The 21,992-nt window shown below is 47.3% G+C and overlaps 4 protein-coding genes across 11 annotated transcripts in view; all 4 read right to left on the bottom strand.

Annotated features, from left to right (window-relative positions):
• Positions 1-2,556: 2,556 nt before the first annotated feature.
• LOC136523380 (uncharacterized) lies at positions 2,557-3,117 on the bottom strand. Its single transcript, XM_066517076.1, has one exon. It carries the CDS (start codon positions 3,115-3,117, stop codon positions 2,557-2,559), a length of 561 nt encoding a protein of 186 aa, XP_066373173.1.
• A 4,982-nt stretch (positions 3,118-8,099) lies between these two features.
• Positions 8,100-9,609, bottom strand: LOC136522060 (uncharacterized). Its single transcript, XM_066515849.1, has 2 exons — positions 8,964-9,609; positions 8,100-8,345 (listed from the first exon to the last, which is right to left on the bottom strand). The coding sequence occupies exon 1, from the start codon at positions 9,472-9,474 to the stop codon at positions 9,076-9,078; it is 399 nt and encodes a 132-aa protein (XP_066371946.1). The 5' UTR covers positions 9,475-9,609; the 3' UTR covers positions 8,100-8,345; positions 8,964-9,075.
• Positions 9,610-11,023: 1,414 nt separating this feature from the next.
• Positions 11,024-21,992, bottom strand: part of LOC136520102 (uncharacterized) — a 126,999-nt gene continuing 116,030 nt past the window's right edge. Inside the window, exons 1-5 of one of the 8 annotated variants that reach the window (XR_010775141.1) lie at positions 14,320-14,943; positions 14,159-14,234; positions 13,528-13,959; positions 12,971-13,074; positions 11,024-11,970 (exon numbers count right to left, since the gene is read on the bottom strand). The gene's annotated coding sequence lies outside the window, so the exon portion shown is untranslated. Of the gene's footprint in view, positions 13,960-14,158; positions 14,235-14,319 lie in introns of those variants that run through there. The other 7 variants (XR_010775142.1, XR_010775139.1, XR_010775140.1 and 4 more) reach the window with 7 other exon arrangements.
• On the bottom strand, positions 19,952-20,628 carry LOC136523106 (uncharacterized). The gene has a single exon (XM_066516885.1). The coding sequence runs from the start codon at positions 20,432-20,434 to the stop codon at positions 20,087-20,089; it is 348 nt and encodes a 115-aa protein (XP_066372982.1). The 5' UTR covers positions 20,435-20,628; the 3' UTR covers positions 19,952-20,086.

Here is a 21,992-nt window from a genome sequence, read left to right as displayed (position 1 = left end):
TTGTTCCTTGTTGCTAAAAATCATCTTTTACTGTTTATTGCATATTCGATTAGTCAAGTTACAAGATCATGGTCTTTAATTGAGCGCTAGCATCATACTACCCAATGCATAAACCCATAGGTGACAAGGTACAAGTACAAAGCTAGGATATCCTTAGTGATAAACCCATGCGATATGAATTAAGTGAAATTAATGTTGAATAGGTAACAAGGATGATCCCATGCTATACTTGCCTTTCACACTTGCTCACATTTTTCTCATACTTTGCTTCTGGTCATCACCTTCTGATCTTCAGCGCCCATAAACGGATCTTGTTCTACTCGTAGCAAGCACCACACATAGGCAAACATACAAGCAACAAATAAAAGCAACTAAGAACAGTACACCACACAAGATAAAACAACGTACTCAAAGAGAGCTAGTTCTACGGTCATGGAATCGCAAGAAACGCCAATAGCGGAACTATCGTTAAAAAGAAACGACTATCGAGAGTTTTATATTATAAAAGAAACAACTACGAGCTTGATTTATTTTAATTAAGAAAAACAATGTGAATATTAATTTAGATTAATCAAATTATATTTTAATTTTAAAAACAAGTAAGAACTAGTCATATTTTATTTATGAACATGTCTCATATTATTTAATCAAGTTAAACTTTAACCTTGCATAAAAAGACATGTGAGAGCACCTAAACAAGTTTATCCTATGCAACGGGTTTGAACTAAGCAAATTATAATTTAGGAACATGTTTATACTAGCAATTAATCATATTAATGTTTATGTATAAAATATCGGAGTATAAAACCTATATTGATTTTAATTATAAAACTAGTTGTACGTATATTAATTAATATTTAACTACATATAGAAAAAAAATGTGACATACAAAACATTAACACTACTGCGTAGAGCGTGCCGATACGAATCTAACGCAACTTGAATGGAGCAAAACGGAATTCAAACGAAACAAAACACCAGAGGATAAAAAAAAACTAAGAGAAGTAGATACGTACTGTGATTGTCCAGTCACGTACTGATAGGGATGCAAAGTACTATTTCTTTGATGAAAATAGTGATGGAGCTAGCTGACAACCACTTTGGCCTTGGTTACTGGTGACAATCAGGGCAGCACGCAGAGCAAGCAGCAGACCGCACGGTTCGGTGTAGCAGCAATCCCGGACTTCTTCAAGCAGAGAGATGTGTGGCACGGGTGAAAGAAAAGGAAAGGCCAACTTGTAATGTACATGGACGTGAGGCACACAGATGATTTCTTTACCTTCAGCCAATGATGAACGACAGCGAGGCAAACGACAACATTGCCTGACTATGGTGGTGATGGGTTCGTCCTCATGGGCGCAGGCATCAACAAGGTAGCGTTAAGCCTTGGCGAAGTTGAGGAGGAATTGAAGACAAAGCCAGCGAACGTTCGGACGAGGAGTTCGGCAAGGGATCCTCAGGACCGTGGACACAAAGTCATCGCGAAGGTCATGGTCCAGGTTGAATCCTCTAGGGGCGCCGGCAAGCCCGCTCGGTTGACATCAGCCTGTAGCCGACCGACTGCCAGGCGGTGGTTTTTGCCGGAGACAGACGAGATGGCCGGGACAGCCGCCGCGGGAGTCGTCGGAGTTGGCCGACAGTGACATGATAGGTGGAGAGAAAATTCTAATTTAGAACATGAGGGATTTTCTAAACTAGAGGCTCCTTTTACGGTAGTTTTGGTGTGTTTTGCCCAAGAGATTGGTACATATACATAGGGAGGAGAACTCCCCACATCTACATTAATTATCAATATGGTACTAATTGATGTTGTATCATCCATCTTTACTAATAGGGCTAATTAATTATTAAAGTCCATTAGTAAAGACATGTGCCTTTAGGATTTATTAGGATTATTGAACATGGGCTTTGAGCATTGGAAAAAATAAGAGATTTATTATTTTCGGAATTAATTAATTTTGTGGATAAAATAATTCCAGAAAAGTCTAGAATTATTATTTAAGCCGCGAAAAATACTCCGAAAGTTCTGAAAATTCGGGAAAATTTTCCAGAGACATTATGGAACATGAGAAACCCAAATAAAGTATTTGGAGCTCATGATAAGATAATTTGGAGCATCTAAAAATTAAATTATGCTCACAGACAAGTAGGAACAAGTTCCAGAAAAAACTGAAAAAATTCCTAAGAAGTTTGTAGAGATTGATTGACGGACGAGGAATTGAAAGGAGTGATTTGGGTTACAAAGAAAAGATTTTAGGAAGTTCCCAACGAAAACATGAGCTGAGAAACAAAGAATTTGATTGTAGAAAAAGATAAAGATGTGCCTGAGAAGGAAAATCGAGCTACTAAACGTATTTTAAAGACTTTGCTCACTCACAGCACACAAAAAAAGCAACAAGCAAATATCACATCAAGCAATAGCCCGTCAAATTAGTTCAGAAAAGTCTGAAGATTCACATTCCTCCTATAACTACTTGACGCTAACTTAAACTAAACTTAAGAAATTTTATCCAAATATTAAAACATTTATTTTAATTAGTGTTTTCTATGCACAATCTAAAATAAAAAATTTTGGGGTGTGACAGCCGACCAAGTCGTGGCGACGACCTCCAAGAAACCAGGAAGTTTCAGCCAGTACGGCTCAAACCGGAACCTCTTTTTTGCCCAGGGCAGCACATTCATCGACAACAGAAGGGGACAGTGATCGGAGCAGTCCGTGGAAAGTGCCCTGAGCACATGATTTGGATGCGCCTCCAACCAGCCCGCAGAGGCGAACAGGCGGTCCAGCCGTTCCAAAGTGGCGGACCAGGTGAAGCGCCTGCCAATTAGATGGAGCTCCTCGAGCTCAGCAGCATCAAGGAACGCCCGGAAGCGACGCATGCAGCGACGGTCCAGACGATCATTGCTCTTGTCCTCCGCCCTATAGATCATGTTAAAGTCACCACAGAGCATCCATGGTCCTGCGGCCGAGTTCCTGAAATGCAGCAATTCCTCAAGGAACTCAACCTTGTCTTGGTCAGCCTGCGGCCCCGTAGACCACCGTGATCCACTAGCACTCTTGTGGCACAGCCGCCCTTGCCACCTTGGCTGAGAGGGAGAAACGACGTTTGTCCACATCGGACACAACCCAATGATCCTGATGCCACCCCAACAAAATACCCCCCGCAACATTCAGCAAAGGGAGATAATCATAGTCGAACATACTTCCTAGGATTTCATTAGCCATAGGATTACAAATGGTGGAGAGTTTAGTCTCCTGCAGACAGACAAGCGTGGAAAGTTCCTGGGAAACCAAGTCCCTAACGACATTGCGACGGTCGCGACCGTTCAGACCGTTGTCCGATGACATTGACAACAAATTAAGCGACTGATCAGGCCCCTGATCCCGACTACATCACCTCCCCTTCCAGCTCGGCCAAGTTCAAGTTCATGGCCACAGGGTCGAAGTCGGGCGAGGATAGCATCTGGAGCGCCTCCTGCTTGGATGGTGTCAGCGGGTCCGCAAAGGTCGCCAAGTAATTCTCGAAGCAGGCAGAGGGACGTCCCGCCGGCTCCAGCTCCATCGGGTCCACACGGGGTGGGTGGGGCCCCACTACGTCCGCAGGCAGAGGGACGTCAAGGTCAACTTCAGCAGCCACCTCCAGCGCGCCACGCGGCATCCGACGGTCCAGAAAAGCTTTCTCCATGCCGCAGCTTTCGGCGTTGGCAGGGGGGTGGCCAGACGTGACGGGACATCCGGGATCTCGCGGTACGTCCAGGCCCGCGTGTAAGTGAGAGGGAGGGAATAAGTGGGTGCCCGGTTTATCGGCGTAGAAATCTGAGCCGAACAGGAGTCCTATCTTGGTCGGCTGTCACACCCCCAAATTTTTTATTTCCGAACAGGAGTCGTGATTATCGTGTAAGTGAACGTGTCCTATCTTGTTAATTCGATCTCTATGTTTATCCTAATATCACGGGCTATTAGTTGTGGTGGTTGCTCATCATATTACTTGCTATCGGTGCCATTTGTTCAGGTTCATGGAGTTGGATGGCATAGGTTTGAGTTGGCAAATAAGAGGCGTATGTGTTTCTTTAATATGTTGATGATGGATTGCTATATCGGCGTGCATAGTTATAGGAAATAACTTGTGTAGTGGTTGCGGGCATATTTGTAGCCCCTACTGTCATGAATTGGTTCTAGATCTACGAATTTCTGTGCTGGTTTCACTGGCACACTTTTGCTGAACTTCTAGAATCAAATTCCAATAATTGTGCAGAACCTCCGAAGAATTATATTCTGTAGAACTTCTGCACTTTGCTAAGCCATTTCCTTTTGAGTGTTAATTAACTTTTACTTCTGTTATGAACGACGTATAGGAATATGAAGTAAAGAATCAAACCACAGAGGAGACACACGATTTAACGTGGAAAACCCCTCCGATGTGAAGGGGAAAAACCACGGGCACCAGCCAGCAACAATCTCACTATCTCAAGAGTTTTGGGTTACACGCCTATGGCGGCTTACAAGAGAATCAAGTCTCCACGAAACCCTAGCAAGGGTATATATACCGTACCGTACCGCGGGGGGCGGAGCCCCCCGCACCCCCCGAACACAGGGGCGAGACCCGATGGGCCGGCTTCAGACTCCGCTACGCTCCGGCCCAAGCCTCCGGCGACGGGCCTCCGCTTCGCTCCGTCAGAAGCCTGGTCTATATCCTGGAGTGAATTTGGAACAACTCCAACAACTTCTTTGTTCTGCTAGCTGCACCCCTCTGTTGTTGCGCTAAAAAATGTATCTAGATTCTAGAGTACTTCCGATCCCTAAAACCCTAAACAAAAGCTTTGTACCCAAATAGGGTTTACTCTAGAGAAGCATACATATACATACATGAATACATGATCGCAATAACCTACCAAAGGTAAACGTAACTCGTCAAGCGCTTGAATTTTCGAAAATACCACAGCTGCTGGGACACGGGAAATGATACGGAACAGAACACACAGCTAGCAGTTCATGTAAACATATGCGAGCCTTAAAACTGATTCATCAATCGCCATGCCAAATACGCTGCAACATAGAAACACCGTGGAGTCCTGGCCAGCATCAGTTCCTCCTCTCTCAAACTAATTAATTTGAGTTCAAGTGTCATGTACAATTTTACTGACCCTTAGGACGCCACTAAGGCGTGTTGTATCGAACTTTCTCTCTATCTTAATACAACGGAAAAAAAACTAATTAACTAAAGATGTCACATGAGTATTTCACATAAACGTAAGGACGATTAGTCATACTATATATGTTTGTGCTTAATCAGGCACTACGTACGTACATACCTGCTGCTTGATCTTAATTTACCCGACACAAAAAAACGAACGTACTATAATCATGCGTGCACCAGATGCAATGCAATGCAACAAAGAGTCGTCGTCGTCGCTGGAGTGAAGCCTTACATGCATGGGCATGTAGCGTTGATTATTCATTCACGGACGGCGACGCGGAACCAGGGCGAAGGAGCCGCCGGCGGAGGTCGTGGCCGCCGCGGTCCAGACGAGGACGCCAGCGGGCCACGGCACCACCCCGGCGACCTTCCACGCGAACAGCGCGGTGAGCAGCGCGCTCAGCGCCCAGACCCTGCGCCTCAACCGCACTCTCTCAGACTCGGCAGCGGCGGCATCTTCCGGCGCCTCGATCGCGGTCTAGAAGGCGCCAAGAGTGCGGTGCAGCAGCAGCAGAGCAGCGTAGCTGATGGCAACGAAAGCCACGGAGGCGACGTCGCCGGCGGCTGCCGCCCTGTGGATGGCCGCGCCGCAGGTCGCGGTCAGGAGGACGGCGATCCCGCCGTACGCGCGCCCGGCACCGGCGCGTCTCTGGTCCATCCGGTGACTGGTGATCTCGAGACGATGAGCTTGCTTGCTTGTAGCGTTGAGCTAGAATGCTTCCGGATTTAGTGTTGCTGGTACTATTGACTATTCCGTTGTGATATTGACTTGACTGACTGAGAATATAAGTTCAGGTGCCTTGGACCCTAAGGAACTGACCGGGCCCACAAGGCATACAGCAGGATAATTAGGAGTTGGTGGAGAACTAGAGATTGTTTGCGTGGCCCGTGTGCTTACTGGGGAGAAATGCTAGCGCACTGGTGTCCAATGTAGGGATGAATTCTATTGGATGCCCGCCCCCACACCTAACAAGCCTGGTCTGACGCCTGACCCGCCCCCATCGGCGAACCTACCCCATCCCCATCCGTTCGCCCTGCCGCAGGCGCACCCCGCCGTCATCCCCATATATCTGTTCACCCCGCCCCTGCAGGCGCACCCCCGCCCCATCGTGCCCCCGATTGCCGGCCCGCAGGGCACCGCACGCCACGTCCGCCGGCCACCGGCTCGTCGTGCCGCATTCCCCGGCGCCCCCTGACTCTCTGAACAGCAGGAAGCACATGCAACATAAAACACTTGAATACAACATACGTCTGAAACAGATGAAACATCAGATAGAACACTTGAACTTGCAACATGAAAACACTTGCTGCAACAAAAAGACTGAAACAGATAAAACATTTTGAAACATAATGTTACAACATATGTGTGAAAACATATACAACATCCAGATCAAAACGCTTGCAACATACGTCTGAAAACAGATGAAACAGTTTGAACAAAGGCTTGCAACATGCCTCTGAAACGTCTGAAACAATTGAAACGTACATTTCCAACGTAGGGGGAGAGAGGCCTGGGCCGGTCGATTTCGTTCGACGGGGTGGGGGCCGGCGGCGAGCGGCTGCGCGCGAGCAGCACCCAGCACCAGCACCAGCGGCGCCTGCGAGCACCACCACCACCAGCGACACCGGCACCGGGCTTGGCTCGACAGCAACTGTGGGGGGTGGGGGGGGCAGGGAGCGCCATGGCCGCCTGGGTGGGGGAGATCGGTCGCCGGGGTAGGGAGGACGCCGCGCCGGGTAAGGGAGAGCCGCCCATTCCCCTCCAACACCGTCGCGCCACCTCCATGGATCTCGCCGAGGTGGGGAGAGGGTCATCGGATTTGCGGGGCATTGAGGGCTCCCGGTGAGGACGCCGGGGTGGAGGAGGACGCTGAGCATTGGTGCGCTGTGGCAGGGGATGAGGAGCGTGGAAGGGGTAAGGATGGGGAGGAGGAAGCGAAGGGATAAGTTTTTTCTAAATAAAATATACATACGGGCGGAATCAAACGGCCGAGTGAAAAGGCCGTCCGACGTTTGTGCGGTCCATTGGAGGCACGGCTTATCGACATATAGCATTTCCCTTACTGGGCCAGTCCACCCTCCACCGAAAGCTCTGGGCCATCTGTTAAAAATTTGCGTCGCACACAATTCTGGCTTGTTCGCTTGTCTTAAAAATGGCTTGTTCGGCTTCTTTTTTCAGCCGGAACAGTGTTTTTCTCTCACAATAATTCAGCCGGAACAGTGTTTTTCAGCCAGTTTCAGCCAAGTTTCAGACCAGCGAATGAATCCAGCTGGAACCTTTGGGCTTCCACGCGCATACGCCACAGCCCACAGGTCCCACCGTGGAGGTAGAGGAGGGCCACCGACTCACCGTCAGAGATAATAAATAAAGAAAATTTTCCTCCTGGCATTCTTAACTATCTAGCTCCATTTACCTCGTTAAACTAGAAAACCGGCTGTCTTAGCTCTTCCAATTATCAAAATCAGTTGTTTTTCTTCCTTAGATGGGGTTCAAGGCAGTTTACTCCAACCTAATGCCGCTTCAAATGTCATGTATGGTAGCACATCGCGATTTTGAACTTTGATGAGGCTGGCCACCGTGACTCAGAGGTCTTCGTCCTGTTCACTTATAAGCCATATTTTTTCAGCCAACGAACAATATTTTTCTCTCATAATAAATCAGTCAACGGTACTTTCAGCCATGTCTTATCAGCCAAACGAATAGGGATCAACTACCAAATCAATTGACCCGATCCACTTTCATTCTTAATATATTGCTGGCTCATGTGAAGTGTTTTATATCCACTTTCCACCGCTGGAAAGAAGTTCAGTTTTTTTTTTCAAACATGACCTGCTAGTTGAAGTGTTTTATATTCCAAAGGTTAGGAGCATCAAAATTCAAAATAGGAGCGACGCAGATAGTAAGCGAATTTTTCACAATATAAAGGAGCAATGCATATGCAAATATACAAGCGAACCCGCACAATACAAGTGGTGTACGTGGCACCTCATCTTCAGTATTACATCCAAAGCACAATATATATCAATACACGCCATATTTGCACATCTGTATCCTGACTGTGTGAACTAGCTAGCAAACCATGTCCTTGACCAATCAGCACAGGGGAAAACCTTCAATCACATCCTCACAACATCGTGCATGGTAACCTGCCAAAAGTAAAATAATTGTCAAGGAGTATAGCACTAGCACACCACCACAAATTTGAGAGCCTGTTTAGTTCCCCATTTTAGCCAAAGCTTTTACTGTTTTATTCTATTTTTTGGCAAAATTGATCTAAACGTCATAGGCAAAAACAACAAAACTTTGGGTTGCAAAACTTTTAACATTTGGGACCCAAGAGACCCAAAACTGGGCAAAAAAACATCTTGGGAGCGCATACTGTGTCTACATAGCTAAAGTTTTGCCATGCATCTAAACACCAAATACCAAAAGTTTGAATGGCAAAAGTTTTACGACAAAAGATTATGAGCAAAAATTTTGCCATTCCAAAAGCATCTAAACACCCCCTAATTGTTGGAGGCTTGGAGCTTAAAGGTTACACATCCATCGATGCCGCGCCGTACCAAATACCCTGCAATCCATTCGTTTTTTTTTTCCTTCTTTTTTTGAAAGAAAGATCCAAATTAATATCCAAAGCAAACTAGTACGATATTCAGTTTCATACGAATGAAACTGAGTGAGAACGATCAAAATGAAAATGGTCGTGATCAATAGGGTCGTGTATATGTGTTTGCGCTCAAATGATCACTGCATAGTGTACGTACCTGAAATATTTTCCAAACACAGAGCCAGCCGATCATGCTAGCTCTAATGAACACATCAACAAGCAAGCTGGTGGAAAGGGCCGATCACTCGGAATCTGAGATTCAGTGCTCATCAGGGTCGACGCTGACGAAACATGAGAACGAAGCCAGCCGCAGACGTCACGGCCGCCGCGGCCCAGACGCCCAGCGCGACGGGCCACGTCATCACGCCGGCAACCTTCCAGGCGAACATGGCGGTGAGCAGCGTGCAGAGCGCCCAGACTCTGCGCCTGAGCCCTTCCCTACGGACAGCCGCCTCCGGCGGGGCGACCTCGTAGGCGCGAAGGAAGCGGAGCAATAGCAGGAGAGCGCCGTAGCTGACGATCACGAACGCTACGGAGGCGACGTCCCCTGCCGCCGCCGCCCTGTACGTGGCTGCGGCGCAGGTGGCGGTGAGGAGGACGGCTCCCGCGCGGCCGAGGCCGCCGCCTGCGGCGTCCACGCCGGCGACTCTCTGCCTCTGGTCCTCCATTCTAAGACGACAGCTTGCACGCAGGTGTACAAGATTGTCTGCTCGTGACTCGTGTGAAGGTCGTGAATGAAAGCGTGAAGAAAGGGAGAGAGTCGGGATCACGGGGAACACGCACACGCTACCTACCTTGCTTGTATTCGAAGGCAAAGAACCTAGTTTTTTTTTCCTTTAATTCAAGCCTGTAATGATTTTGTCTTCTTTTTTCTTTTATTATCTATAACAAATAATTTCGAAAAGGGAAAAGGATAAAGGAGGGACCCTAATTACAACATTATTATCGGTCTGGCCCAGCAAGGACTGCCGCGGCACCCTCAGCTACACGTGGGCCTTGTTTCCCGCTCCTTCGACTGGGGACGATCCGTGGGCCTGCTGAAGCTAGTGTTTATTGGGCTTTTGGGCCAATCAGACATAAGTTCCCGATCCACGACCTTCTACGGACTGGAATCCATTATAGGTCCAATGCTGTTATTTTTCACAAAAAAAAGTTCGTTTGACCTCGGATCTCTCCAAGAGTTTTCTCTTCCTCTTCCTAATCCTTATTTTTAAGAAGATGAGAAAAGAAAACCCTCTCCGACCGCTCCTAATATATCCTCCTAAACTTTTAGTACTTGGGAAAAAAACCCACATCTGCGTAAAGTTACGCGCACTCTCCGTCGCACATATCCTCTTCCCCGCGCTTTCTCCTCCTTGGCGCAGTAGTTTCCGGTACGACTCATCTTCTTTGCGCCAAAGCGCGCCGTCCAGGGGAGGCTGTCGTCGCCACCGCTGACCTTGGGACGACTGGAGGAGGTACGTAATCCATCGATCTTTGCTTCTTTCCATGGCCGATGGCTTTTTGTTGCCGCCGCGTCGGCCATGCCGCCCGAGAGGAAAGCGTCGTACAGACCAGGGCGTCGTTTCTGGCCGCGTGTCGCACGGCAAGAAGCCAGCGGAGAGGAAAGCGGCGTCGGCCACGATGCACAGGTGCCCGAAGATGTCCTCGGCGTCCCAGTGGGCGCCGTCGGTGACCTTGCTGCCATTGCTGTTGGTACAGATGCGTTATTTGGAGGCGCGGCTGTGGCCTGTCGAGGAGAATCTGAAGTGCTGCTGGGCGGCTACTGCTGCTACCGGCCGGCTTTGCTTGCATGCTACTGTTGCTCAATGCTACTACTACTACATGGCCGGCTGCTGCTGATGGCTAGCTGCTACTACTACTACTAGATGGCCAGCTGGGAGGTGCTGGAGCGTGAGCTGGGGTGGCCGGGTGCCTGCCTGCCACCGGCTAGAACAGCAGGACTAGGGCATGACGAAGGAAGAAGGCGGCGGCGGCGTGGGTATGCGCGAGCACAAAGACTTTCGCACGGAAAAAATAAGACCACAAAAAAAAGTGGACCAAATTTTGATTTTTTAGAGTGAAATATTAGGTACTATTGGAGACGGACTTCTTTTTTTCTACGAATACATTTTTAGGAGTTTGAAAACATGAAGTTTTTAGGAGAAAAATTTAGGGAACTCTGAGATTCTCTTAGATTATATATTGTGTGAATCCGATTCACTTCTCTCAATTAAAACATCAGAATTTTTAGACTCTTTTAATTCTAACTTCTGAAACCGTCTAATTTATTCAAAAACCATTTTTAAAACAGCCCAGGAGATAAACCGGACGATTTCATTTAGAAGAGTCTAAAAATCCAGTTTCTAATTGAGTGAGGCAAATCGGACCCATGCAATAGTCAAGAGAGGCTACATAATTTTTTTTTCTTTTTTTCATCAAGCCAAGGAAAGATATTTATGCTTTAGTCATTTACTAGAAACTGTGGCGCGGACGTTTCCGCGCCAACCTAAGATGATCTGTGTATTTTGGTTGTTATGTATATATCATCTGCAATTGGAAGTTAATGTCGTCTGTTTCGTCCATGTCTTTGGTGTTCGAATTTTTGTCATTGAAATCTTATAGGTATATATCACCTACAATTGGAAGTTGAAGCTTTGATGAATACACTGCCGCGCCATCCTTGGAATTCACCGGTGTAGTTTTTTTTTATACCATTATTATTGCAAAAGGTTGAGCTACGAGATTGCCCATCAGTAATATACGGAGTCATGGGTGATTTTTACAGCAATAGCACAATCAAGAGTTAAAATATTTCCTCAACTTGATCCAAGTCTGTCGTGCCTAAATTTGCATGCACATATATACGTTGATATGTAGCAATCTCATCGTATAAAAATTTGAGGTGGTCATATAAATGTGCCAAGTAGCAAATCTATCTATGGGATACAATTCAATATAGCAATGCATCAATACTTTTAAGTGCTAATGTCTATATAAAAGTTTTGTAACTTCATAGTTTTATAGGAGAACAATATTTTCTGAAACTAAGCATATCTCACATATATTGTCATAAAAGCTGAGGCCATGCATAAGTATGCATCGCTAAGTTTGTTTCAGTGACCCAGTACAAAAATGTCTTGTATAACCTTTAATGAATGATGAGATCCATAGTATGCAGTAGCCTGGAAAGAGGGAAAACAAAAACAAAATGATACTATTTAAATGTACACTGATGAAAGGATAATTATGAATTGGAGAAAATATTTGTGCTCTGCCCAGAAATTTAATTTAAGTGGCTGAATAATTATTATAAATGCAATTTAGAAACCAAAATGATTAAAGAAATAGAGTAAGATCGTGTGTGCTCCTTCGCTTCAACACATTTCTGTTTTACAAAGAGAACATGCTTTCTCCCCCATCTATCTGACAAAGATGGCTCTGGAATTTTTATTTATCTTAATATTAGACACTTATTAAAGGAACATAGACAAGGACAAAACTCTCCTCCAATATCAAACTCTAGTATCAATGGCAAAATCTGCCCCTAGTATTGTGCATCCTGGGAACCTGACCCAAGTACCTGAGACAGAATTTCAAGGTCAATGTTCTCAAGAATTTTCTCCTTCCATTCTTTTGGAGCCAGGTCATGCAACGAATCCCTCACTTCCTTTACTAGGTTGATCAGTTGACTATAATCAGGTCTTTCTCCTCTCATGGAGTTGGTGACCATATCCCAAAAAGCTTTCTCCATGGTTTCTCTCACTTTCTTCTGGAACTCCTCAGCAGTACTAGCACTATCAGACCTGCCAGCGAAAGCACTGGCATCCTCATGAAGCATCTCATTGACCATTTGTTCATTCTCTGTCGGCTGCTTTGTTGGTGATGAACTGACTGATGCTGGGAGAAAAGAACTGAATTTGACATATAAAAAAACGAACCATGCGCATCAAGATTGAAAAAACCACTGTCTTGTTCCAGCAGTATAAAGTCGTTACTATGAAAAAATATTTGACAAACACATTTATCATCAAAGATAATAAGGAGTTTACTAAACACCATTAGTTAATCTTTCACATTCGTACATAACTACTCAGCTTGGGGAAAACAATTGAATTTGACATATAAAAAAAGAACCATGCGCATTGAGATTGAAACAACTACTGTCTTGTCGCAGCAGTATACCTGATTGTGAACGGCTGTCAATTCCTGTTGTAACTGAACCACTTGTACCAAATCGCTAAATTCTAAAAAGGACGTACCCACTTAAATAATTTCGTTGTAGATACCTGCAAGTCATCACACGTCGGAAGAACAAAAGTAGCACTACTAATCTGTGATGTGTAAGAATCCTGAATGGAGTAGTTGGATGGTTTTGCTAAACATACTGAAATGCCATGCTCTAATATCTGAAAAGTGCCATTCTATAAATTTTTTAATTAGGGCAGGCGACAAAGACAAGACATTCCAGTTTTATGAAATGAAGTAAGCCACTGCAGATCTTCGAACTTCTACCAGTAATATGAATTTTAAATTACCATATATGTACATGTATAGTTAGTACACATGGGATACAACTATTTCAGTAAATATTAGCACTTATCCATGCATTCTGATTATTATCTCGATCGATGCAATCCTGCATGATAGAAAGACAACAGAATGTTCATGTTTAAGCTCATGGATTGCTGATCAAATACTATCAGAAACGCTGATCATTCAGTGGCTCAATGCACACCTACCTTGGAGGAATTTCCTCGAGCAGCAGCTGGGAATCGTCCATGGACACCACTCTGGCCGCTGAGGAGTTGGACCCCACTCTGACTGCTAAGGAGCTGGCCGGTGCTCGCGGCGTAGGAGCTCGCATATGGGCACAACAGAGATGCAAAGCACTAAAACCACTTACATTGCACGCCGTGACGTGAACTCTTACATGAGCAAGGCAACATCCGTGCAAAAAAGTGAAATTCTAAAAAAGGATGCACGTACCAGAGCAAGATATCTAGAAAGCTCCCCTCCTCTAAACTCCCACTTCCCTTTCTAATTGGTGCTAAACAAGCCAAGAGAAAGGAACATAGAGAGGTCCTCACCGAGCATCGACTTTGAAATATCATAGCCAATCCAGTGCTAGCCATGCTCCATCAATGTCTCACCACTAAGCCCAGAACCACATCCTAGAAATTACAGCACACAGTCATCGTAGGTAAGCATATCTTCAAACATAGATGTCTTTCAATTGCCATAACCGATTGCAATAAAGAGCTCCCACAGCATGTATTTTTGCCCCCGTCAAAGGAGAATACTTTCTGTTGTTCTAGTCAACGCGATATGCCATGATTCATGAAGCAGAGCTGCAGAAGAGAGTAAGCTGACCTATGTCGAGAAGCAGCTTGGGGACGCCATCGTTGGGAAGAGCGAGCAGCTCCAGCGCCCTCTCGGAAATCCTAGACTGAAAGAAGCCATGTCACTTCGCGCCAGCGCCGCGAAATCGGCAAAGCTCAAATCAAACGGGGGGAGGCACTTCGCTTGCTCACCTGGATTTCGATGATACGGGAGGTGGTGGTGTACTTGGGGACCTCCGACTCGTTGTAGAACACATCCGGCGGCGCCTGGAACTCCGGCCGAGGCATCCTCACTCCCCTCCGAGTGTGCGGCGGCTTACCAGATTGGCGGGACTGCAGCTCTCGAGCCCCACGCCCGCGCCGGGGTGGCCGCAGCCGCCGTGCCTGCCCCCGCCACCCACTCTGGGGTGGCCGCAGCAGCCACGCCCGCACCGGCGGCCACGACCAGGTCGCAAGGGCAGCTGGGGCCCCCGTCCGCACCGGTTTGGCTGGGACCCGAGTAGCCAAGGCCGCCGCGCCCGCGCCACGCCTGCGTCGGGGTCGCCGGTGCCGCTGGGGCCCCCACCGGCGCCGGGATGGCCGGGAACCCCACGCTCGCAGAGCCCGCATCCCGCCCGCGCCGGGAGGAGGAGGGAGGTGCGGGGGGCGGCGTAGAGTGGTCAGGTCGAGCGCGGTTGCGCCGCGCGGTCTCGGGCGGCTCTCTCCTCTACACGACGGGCAAATCTCGGGAATATTCGCTACTTTACGGGTCGACGCCCGAACCGACCCGCAATCGGACGGACCAGATCACCTGATCGCTTGATCCAACGGCTTGCGGACTAGCGGGTGACGTGGCACTATCAGATGTCCACGGTTTGGGTGCAGGATTCCTGTAAGAAGATTAGTGGCGGATGGATGCTGAACGTGTGGAAGCGACGAAAGGACACTGGTACGGACAACGATCCACCACGTCTCACTCGCATTGATGCACACACGTGCAACGTGTGCCTTGGCGCTAGCATACGACGCAGCAGTGTTCAAATTCAAAGCCCCATACGTGTGCAAAGGCACAGCCAGCCGACTGATCGAAGCGGCGCCACGTCGCCGCCACCGTCCACCAACCGCGTACCTATTCATATCAAGCCGACCGCGATTCTAGCTCAACTCCCATATGGCCATATGATATGATTTGGTTCATTTTATGAACGGCGTTTAGTACGTGTTTGGTTCTAGAGATGGACGAATACAGGACGATGGAATGAATTGATCATATTTTTAAGGAGAAAATTGCTAAAATAAGACTCCCAAACATGTGCCTTTGCTAAAATAGGACTCCTAACGTTGGTTTTGCTAAAATAGGACTCGAAACGTTGTGACTTTGTTATAATGACATTTTGACAACTTTTAATCATATTCAAAAACTCAAATACATGTATTTTCTCGTATTGACTGTATTGCCCTTCTGGTATTCTAATCTATCCGTGTCGATTCATTGCCCCATCCCGTCGTTCCTCCTTCCGTACGATGCACGAGCGCGTTGTTCCTCCTTCTCTTCCGTACGCGAACACCGCCAGCCGTCGCCCGTTCTTCACCTCCCACGCGCGCCAGCCATGGATGGAGAAGAACCTCCGCCCGCTGCCCCTCCTTCCCTGCCGACGCCACCGGCCATGGACTTGGAGGCAACCAAAGCCCCGGCCGCGCGTGGTGCCCTAGCCGAGGCCGCGCCTGGTGCCCTAGCCGTGGCGTCGCCCGGTGCTCTGGCCTCGGCGTCGCCCGGTGCCCTGGCCGCGGCGCCTGCTGGCCTGCCCGACCAAGCCGGTGCACTGGCCGCGGCACCTGATGGCCAAGCTGCCTAGGCTGGGGCAACCGATGGCCTACAGCCAGCACTGGAGGCCTCCATCGATGCTCTAGCCCTAGCAAGGTCACTTCTGCCTACTGCTCCTCATCCGGCAAGAGAGTGCAACATTCCTGTTCTTCAAGTGCAAAGGCATATATTGCATCCACTAGATCTTTTATTTTTTTCAGTACAAGTACCGTACAGAAATAAAACTAGGTTTGGCTTGTTTATAGGTCCGAAGTGAATGATGTGGAAACTATAGGAAAAGTTGATTGGGCAACAATACAAATTGTGGAAACACATGATGATGAAGGTCGAATTTAAGTTATGAGCGAGAGCCAGATGTGTGAGTTTTTAGGCTTGACAGAAGAGGGCACAACAAATGAGTCAACAAATGTACCTACACGGTTGTCGAATGGATGAACAAGTGAATGATACTGCGCTTGGGCAAGATATTGATGGTGCTGCCATCCCTACTAGTGATGCCGTACCCGGTGAGATGGTCATTATGTATGATAAGAAGAACCCATCAATGGAGGTAGGGACAATGTACCCAACAATGGAGGAGTTCAAGCTGGCAGTTCAGCAATTTGCCATCAACAAGGAGTTTCATTTACGAGTAGAGAAGTCAACTAAGACGGTATATAGGGCTTATTGCAATTCCGGTGATGAAGATCGCCCTTGCATTTAGAGGATAAATGGCAGAAAACTGCAAGGCAGCGCTACAACGGAGGTATACCGGGCTTATTTCATTAATTCTACATTGCCTGTGTTTAATTGCCTGGATGAAAGTGTTTTACTGCCATGTAGTACTATATATACATATATGCTTGCATGTCTCTGTACGATTCATTTGGTAAGCTGTAATCAATTTGGTAAGTAAATTTTGTAAGCTGTTAAATTTCAAGTAGTCTAATACTAGCAGTAGTACTACTTGAGTGGCCATCCTTGAATTTATTCATGTCACGATTCCGCTACCCAAATCTAGAGTAGGGGGTGGGGTCCCGTTGGAGATGCTCTAAACTAGCATTCTGATCGTTTTACGGAGCTGTATTGCAGCGGCGAATTCAACTAGCAATAGGAGGCAGTAGTACTACTTGATTGGCCGGACGTGTGCATGCTCCTGTGCTTGATTGTCTACTTTGCTAGCTGCTGTGAACGTGCATTATTTCATGTGTGTCTATATATAGTACTACTGCCTTGAGGAAACTAAGAATCAAGGGATGGATGGAAGGTGGACACAAGAAGAAAGGTTCCAAAGATGGAAAATTTACCAATGAGATGGAGGGTGAGAAGGGATGTGACAATGATACTGCTTCAACAAATGCAAAGGGAAAGAAGATGATCAGAGGACCTATGACTTGCAAAAGATGCGGAGAAAAAGGTTATAGGCAAGCTAGTTCCAAGTGCCCGCTCAATGGGACTGCAAACAAGAGGTAAATAGTCTGTACATTCCACAACTTTGTTTAGTCTGTACATGTATTTCAATCTTGTATATATATGCATATATGCATGCATGCAGTACGTATATGAGGCAGTCTTGTTTGTTCCACGTCAATCTTGTTTGTCCTTTGCATGCATGCAGTACGTATATGAGGCCACTAGCATATATACGCATATAAGAACTCTGAACTTTGCTTTGCTTGCATTATTGCCTCTGTAGCATGTGAGAAGTCGTTGATTTTTTTTCTGATTAACTTGGATCGCTCAAGTTTGTGATTGTTATCTTCGATTGTCTAGAAAGCGTAGGCAACCAAGGAAAAATGTTACAATACAGCCAGCGGAACCTAGCACTCCACGGAGGCCGACTAGAGAAGAAATTCTACGTGATAGTCCAGGAAGGGTCACAAGAAGGTAAAAAATTATAAATATAGAAATTGACATATTTACCATACACTAATTTTTCCAAACATCTAATTGTCGTATTGAATTTATGTGCAGCATGCTTGCGACGTTATTAGGGGAGGGCACATCTTCACAAGTTGACACCAATAGTCCCGTGAAGATGCCTACCGCTGCAGCACCCAAGAAGATGACACTGAAGAGGAAGCTACACATTGGATGAATTACTTTAGTTGTGTGATGAGATGTAAACTGCTCATGATTTATTTCATCATTTGGATCTTGTTTTAAACTAAATTATAGTCTTATGCGATGAACTTGTAACTGCTAGAATCATGGTTTTATGATATGAACTTGTTTGTCCTGAATTCATGTGTTTTATATATTGCTTGGATCATCATTTTCCAATTTCAATCTTGTATATATATGCATATATGCATGCATGCAGTACGTATACGAGGCAGTCTTGTTTGTTCCGTACTACACTGTACATGCAGTATGTACTACACTGTACAAGCAGTGGCCAGCCATGCCCAGGCGGCAGCCAGCTAGCCTAGGCCATGGCCAGCCAAGCCATGGCCAGGCGGCCGGCCCATCCAGCCCAGGCAGTGGCCAGCAGCCCACCTATACACGTGTTTTAAAGGCCTAAGGGCAAAATAGCCAGCTCAAGGCAAAATACATGTATTTGAGATGACAAATGTGATTAAAAGTGTCAAAATGTCATTATAACAAAGTGACAACGTTTCGAGTCCTATTTGAGCAAAGCCAACGTTAGGAGTCCTATTTTAGCAAAGGCACATGTTTGGGAGTCCTATTTTAGCAATTTTCTCATTTTTAAGATGTTTAAGGACTGTTAGGGACGCGACCATTTTCGTGTGGAATATACCCCTATTCGGCCGATTTTTTTTTTTTTTTTTTTTTTTGCAATTTGGCCCCTTTTTTCAAAATTCACGTTTACACCACTGGACGACGTAAATTCAATTTTGGATCCTTTTCTCAACGCCATGCCCTACATTGCTAGGGTAACACGTCTCGGTGTCATGAGGTTGGAGGCTACGAATTACGTGGCTGTCGACATGGCGTTGACGTGACCAAAGCTCGACACCATGAATCACGGCCATATTCTACTAAATAAACAAAAAATATCTCAACCAAACGCTGAGGCGACTACTGTCCTGTTCGCTTGGCTGATAACTTATGATTAAAAATACTGTTGGCTAATTTATTGTGAGAGAAAAATAGTACTCGTTCACTGAAAAATTACAACGCCAAGCATACGAGCGGTGGTCAACAGGGTAGAAGCAGTGTCGGCCCTAAGGGTAGACCACGAGGTGCGACGGCCGAGGGCCCAAGCGGATTGAGGGGCCCAAGCCCAGGTATACAAACCCTTAGGTCCTATAGTCTATTAGGCATTAGCAAACTAATAGAAGAGAGACATAGAACTGGCTATGCGGTCCAAAAAGACAACATTGACATTTATTTCCTAGTTTCTTTTCCCCACGGCCCTCGGGTAGAGAGGAGGCGAGGAGTCACGCTGCATACAACGCACTTTGATCGTGAGTTCGGGACGTACGCCTTACACGCGTGGAGCTGGCGAGCCGCGCCGCCGCGAAGAGCTAGACTACCGGAGACACGGACATGGCGCACGAGGACGGCGACCAGGCATGGCTCCACGACGACGACATCTTGATTATTTGCTTCTTATGAATTGCGATCACCGATTAGTTGTTTAGGCTCAAGGTATTTTTTCTTTTTTGTTTTTAATTTAAATTAATTATTTGTATAGTATTCCAGACTTCTAGTATTTTGTACCCATATATTCATATTTTTCTTCTAATTTACATGTTAGAATTTTATAATGTTACCTAAGAAATATTTGTCGTGAGAAAAGAAAACGAATATATTATTTTTTAATCTATATTATTCCTCGATAATTATCATACATCTAATAATATATTCCTTAATCTATATTGTTCCTCGATAATTATTAAACATGTTAAATTAAAAATATGTTATTGAATTTTCTTTCGTTTTGTAAGTAAAATTAACGCCTATATATTATAAGATTTTATACATAATCAAGAGGGGCCGTTACGACGAGATCGCCGGAGCGCCCCTAAAATCCTAGGATCGGCACTGGGTGGAAGCAGAGGACCACTCTTTGCTAGCAGCGCAAACTCGAAGGCAGGTTTTATTCAAAGTGACGAACTGGCGGAAACAATACAAGAAAGAGCAGGAAGCAAAAAAGGAAATGAACACGCCCGGCAGCGAGACGCAGACTGACATCGACTTGCAAGAGCATCAATTAAGGAAAAACGCCCAGAACCCTCCTGCGGCCGTGGCGACGGCCAAGAGCCAGATCACCGCGGCCACCGGCGGCGGCATGAGCGGCGCTACCCTCGAGGCGAACATGGCCGTGAGCAGCGTGGTGAGCGCCCACACGGCGGCCTTGATCTTGGCATCCCTGCCCCTGCCGCCCCGCTCAAACCCACGGAGGCAGAGGAAGAGCAGCACGAGCGCGGCGTCCGCGGCGAGCACGAACGCCACGGAGCCGGCGTCGCCCCAGGAGTTGTAGATGGCGAGTGCCGAGTTGAAGGTCAGGGCGCCCAAGCCTAGCTTGGTCATGGTGGAATATCCTCGGTCGGCCATGTGAAGTCGAACGATCTTCCGCGGCGCGGACAGAGGGAGGGCCAGTATGAAGTATGAACTAGCGCATTCATACGGTAGCGAGATCAGGGATCGGAGCAGAACCGATTGTGCTGAACCGCCGAGTAGAAACCTGAGTTTATATGCCTGGTTCGCGGGTATGGACGCGATCTGATGTTGGGCGCAGTAAAGAAAACAAAGTTGATGATATGTCTACACGCACATTTGCGCAATCGACGCCACGTATGCTGAAGATTTTTATATTTGGTAGCGGAGATCAAGTCGGCATCGTGCTGTCCTGCACGATAGCTCCTCGCCGTTGGCAGGCGCTCTGACGTGGTCACGCTATCTCACAGGCAGCTGCCACATGGGTCCTTACGTAGCAACGGGGCTTCCACTACGCGGGTGGGTGCTAGCTGCCGTGCTGCGCACCAACTGTGGAGCCACAGCCAGTGTTGCTCGCGATTGCCATGATCCCTGATGAGCACGGACATTCCGGAGACGGAAGTATATATAGGTGGAGTGGAGTGGAGTGGAGTGGAGACGTGGAGTACATCCGGCCGGAGTGCCGGACGGCGACACGGGCCCTGCTGCTACACAAGTTGGTGCCGTGTCTTTGGGCCACGCACTTCAAGCTGCCACCGGGCCTTCGTTGCTCCGCTTTTTACGCTTCATGCTGCCGCCACAGAGAAATTGATCTTCCCACGCAACCACAAGTCGTCAGCACTCGGGGAAGTCTAAAAACGAGCCAACAAGATTGTAGTGCACCACGGATGATGGCCGAAAGAAGCCCTCCCGGCGGACGTGGCCACGCCGACTTGGGAAAATCCATCTTATGGAAATGCGGCGACAGATCGCTGTGGTGCTCGCCGGTGGCCGGCACCTTTGTTCCCGAGGAGGCAACGGCGGGCCGCTGATCCGCCAGCTGCTTGATGGCATCGGCATTGCTTGCGACCAGGGACTGGACGGACTCGGCCAGGGACTTGTCGATGGCCGCGAGATCGGTTGGTTCAGAGCTCGGCATGGCAAGGGTTCCGGCGGTGGTGGATGATGGTGGTGCAAAGGCATCGACGGCTGAGGCGCGTGGGCATGGTGAAGTTTAGCGGCGGGGTGGTGGATTGTCTGGATCGAGATACCAGGTTGTAGTGAGCGTTGGGGTTCAGCATTTGGAGATAACCATTTCCAGGAAGATGGCCGGGCAAGACGTGGAGAGAGACGGGAGAAATGGATTGATGGTTCTTTCTTCATTGCTTGCTCCAAACCAAACCGAGGGAGAAATGGATTGATTCATTGCTTGCTCCAAACCGAGTGTGTTACAAAGGATCATGGCCACTAGCAACCTGGAGATGCGTTCTGCTTGTGCGGCTGAGATTGAAACCTCCTAAATGCTAGTCTTGACTACTCTTGCTGTATGCCCGCTCCACTCTGCTGTATGTGTGAAACCTCCCAAATGCTAGGCTTGACTAAGTGTCTCCACTCTGCTGCATGCTAGGCTTGACTGAGGCCTCCCCACTAAAACCTACGGTCTTGATCTGGCCATGGTGCTCGCGCCTCTACTATT

This window comes from Miscanthus floridulus, chromosome 18 (assembly GCF_019320115.1).
Source record: "Miscanthus floridulus cultivar M001 chromosome 18, ASM1932011v1, whole genome shotgun sequence".
In the NCBI taxonomy this organism is placed as follows: domain Eukaryota; kingdom Viridiplantae; phylum Streptophyta; class Magnoliopsida; order Poales; family Poaceae; genus Miscanthus; species Miscanthus floridulus.
The sequence above is the reverse complement of the archived record's forward strand: the minus strand, read 5'-3'. Positions and strand labels throughout refer to the sequence as shown.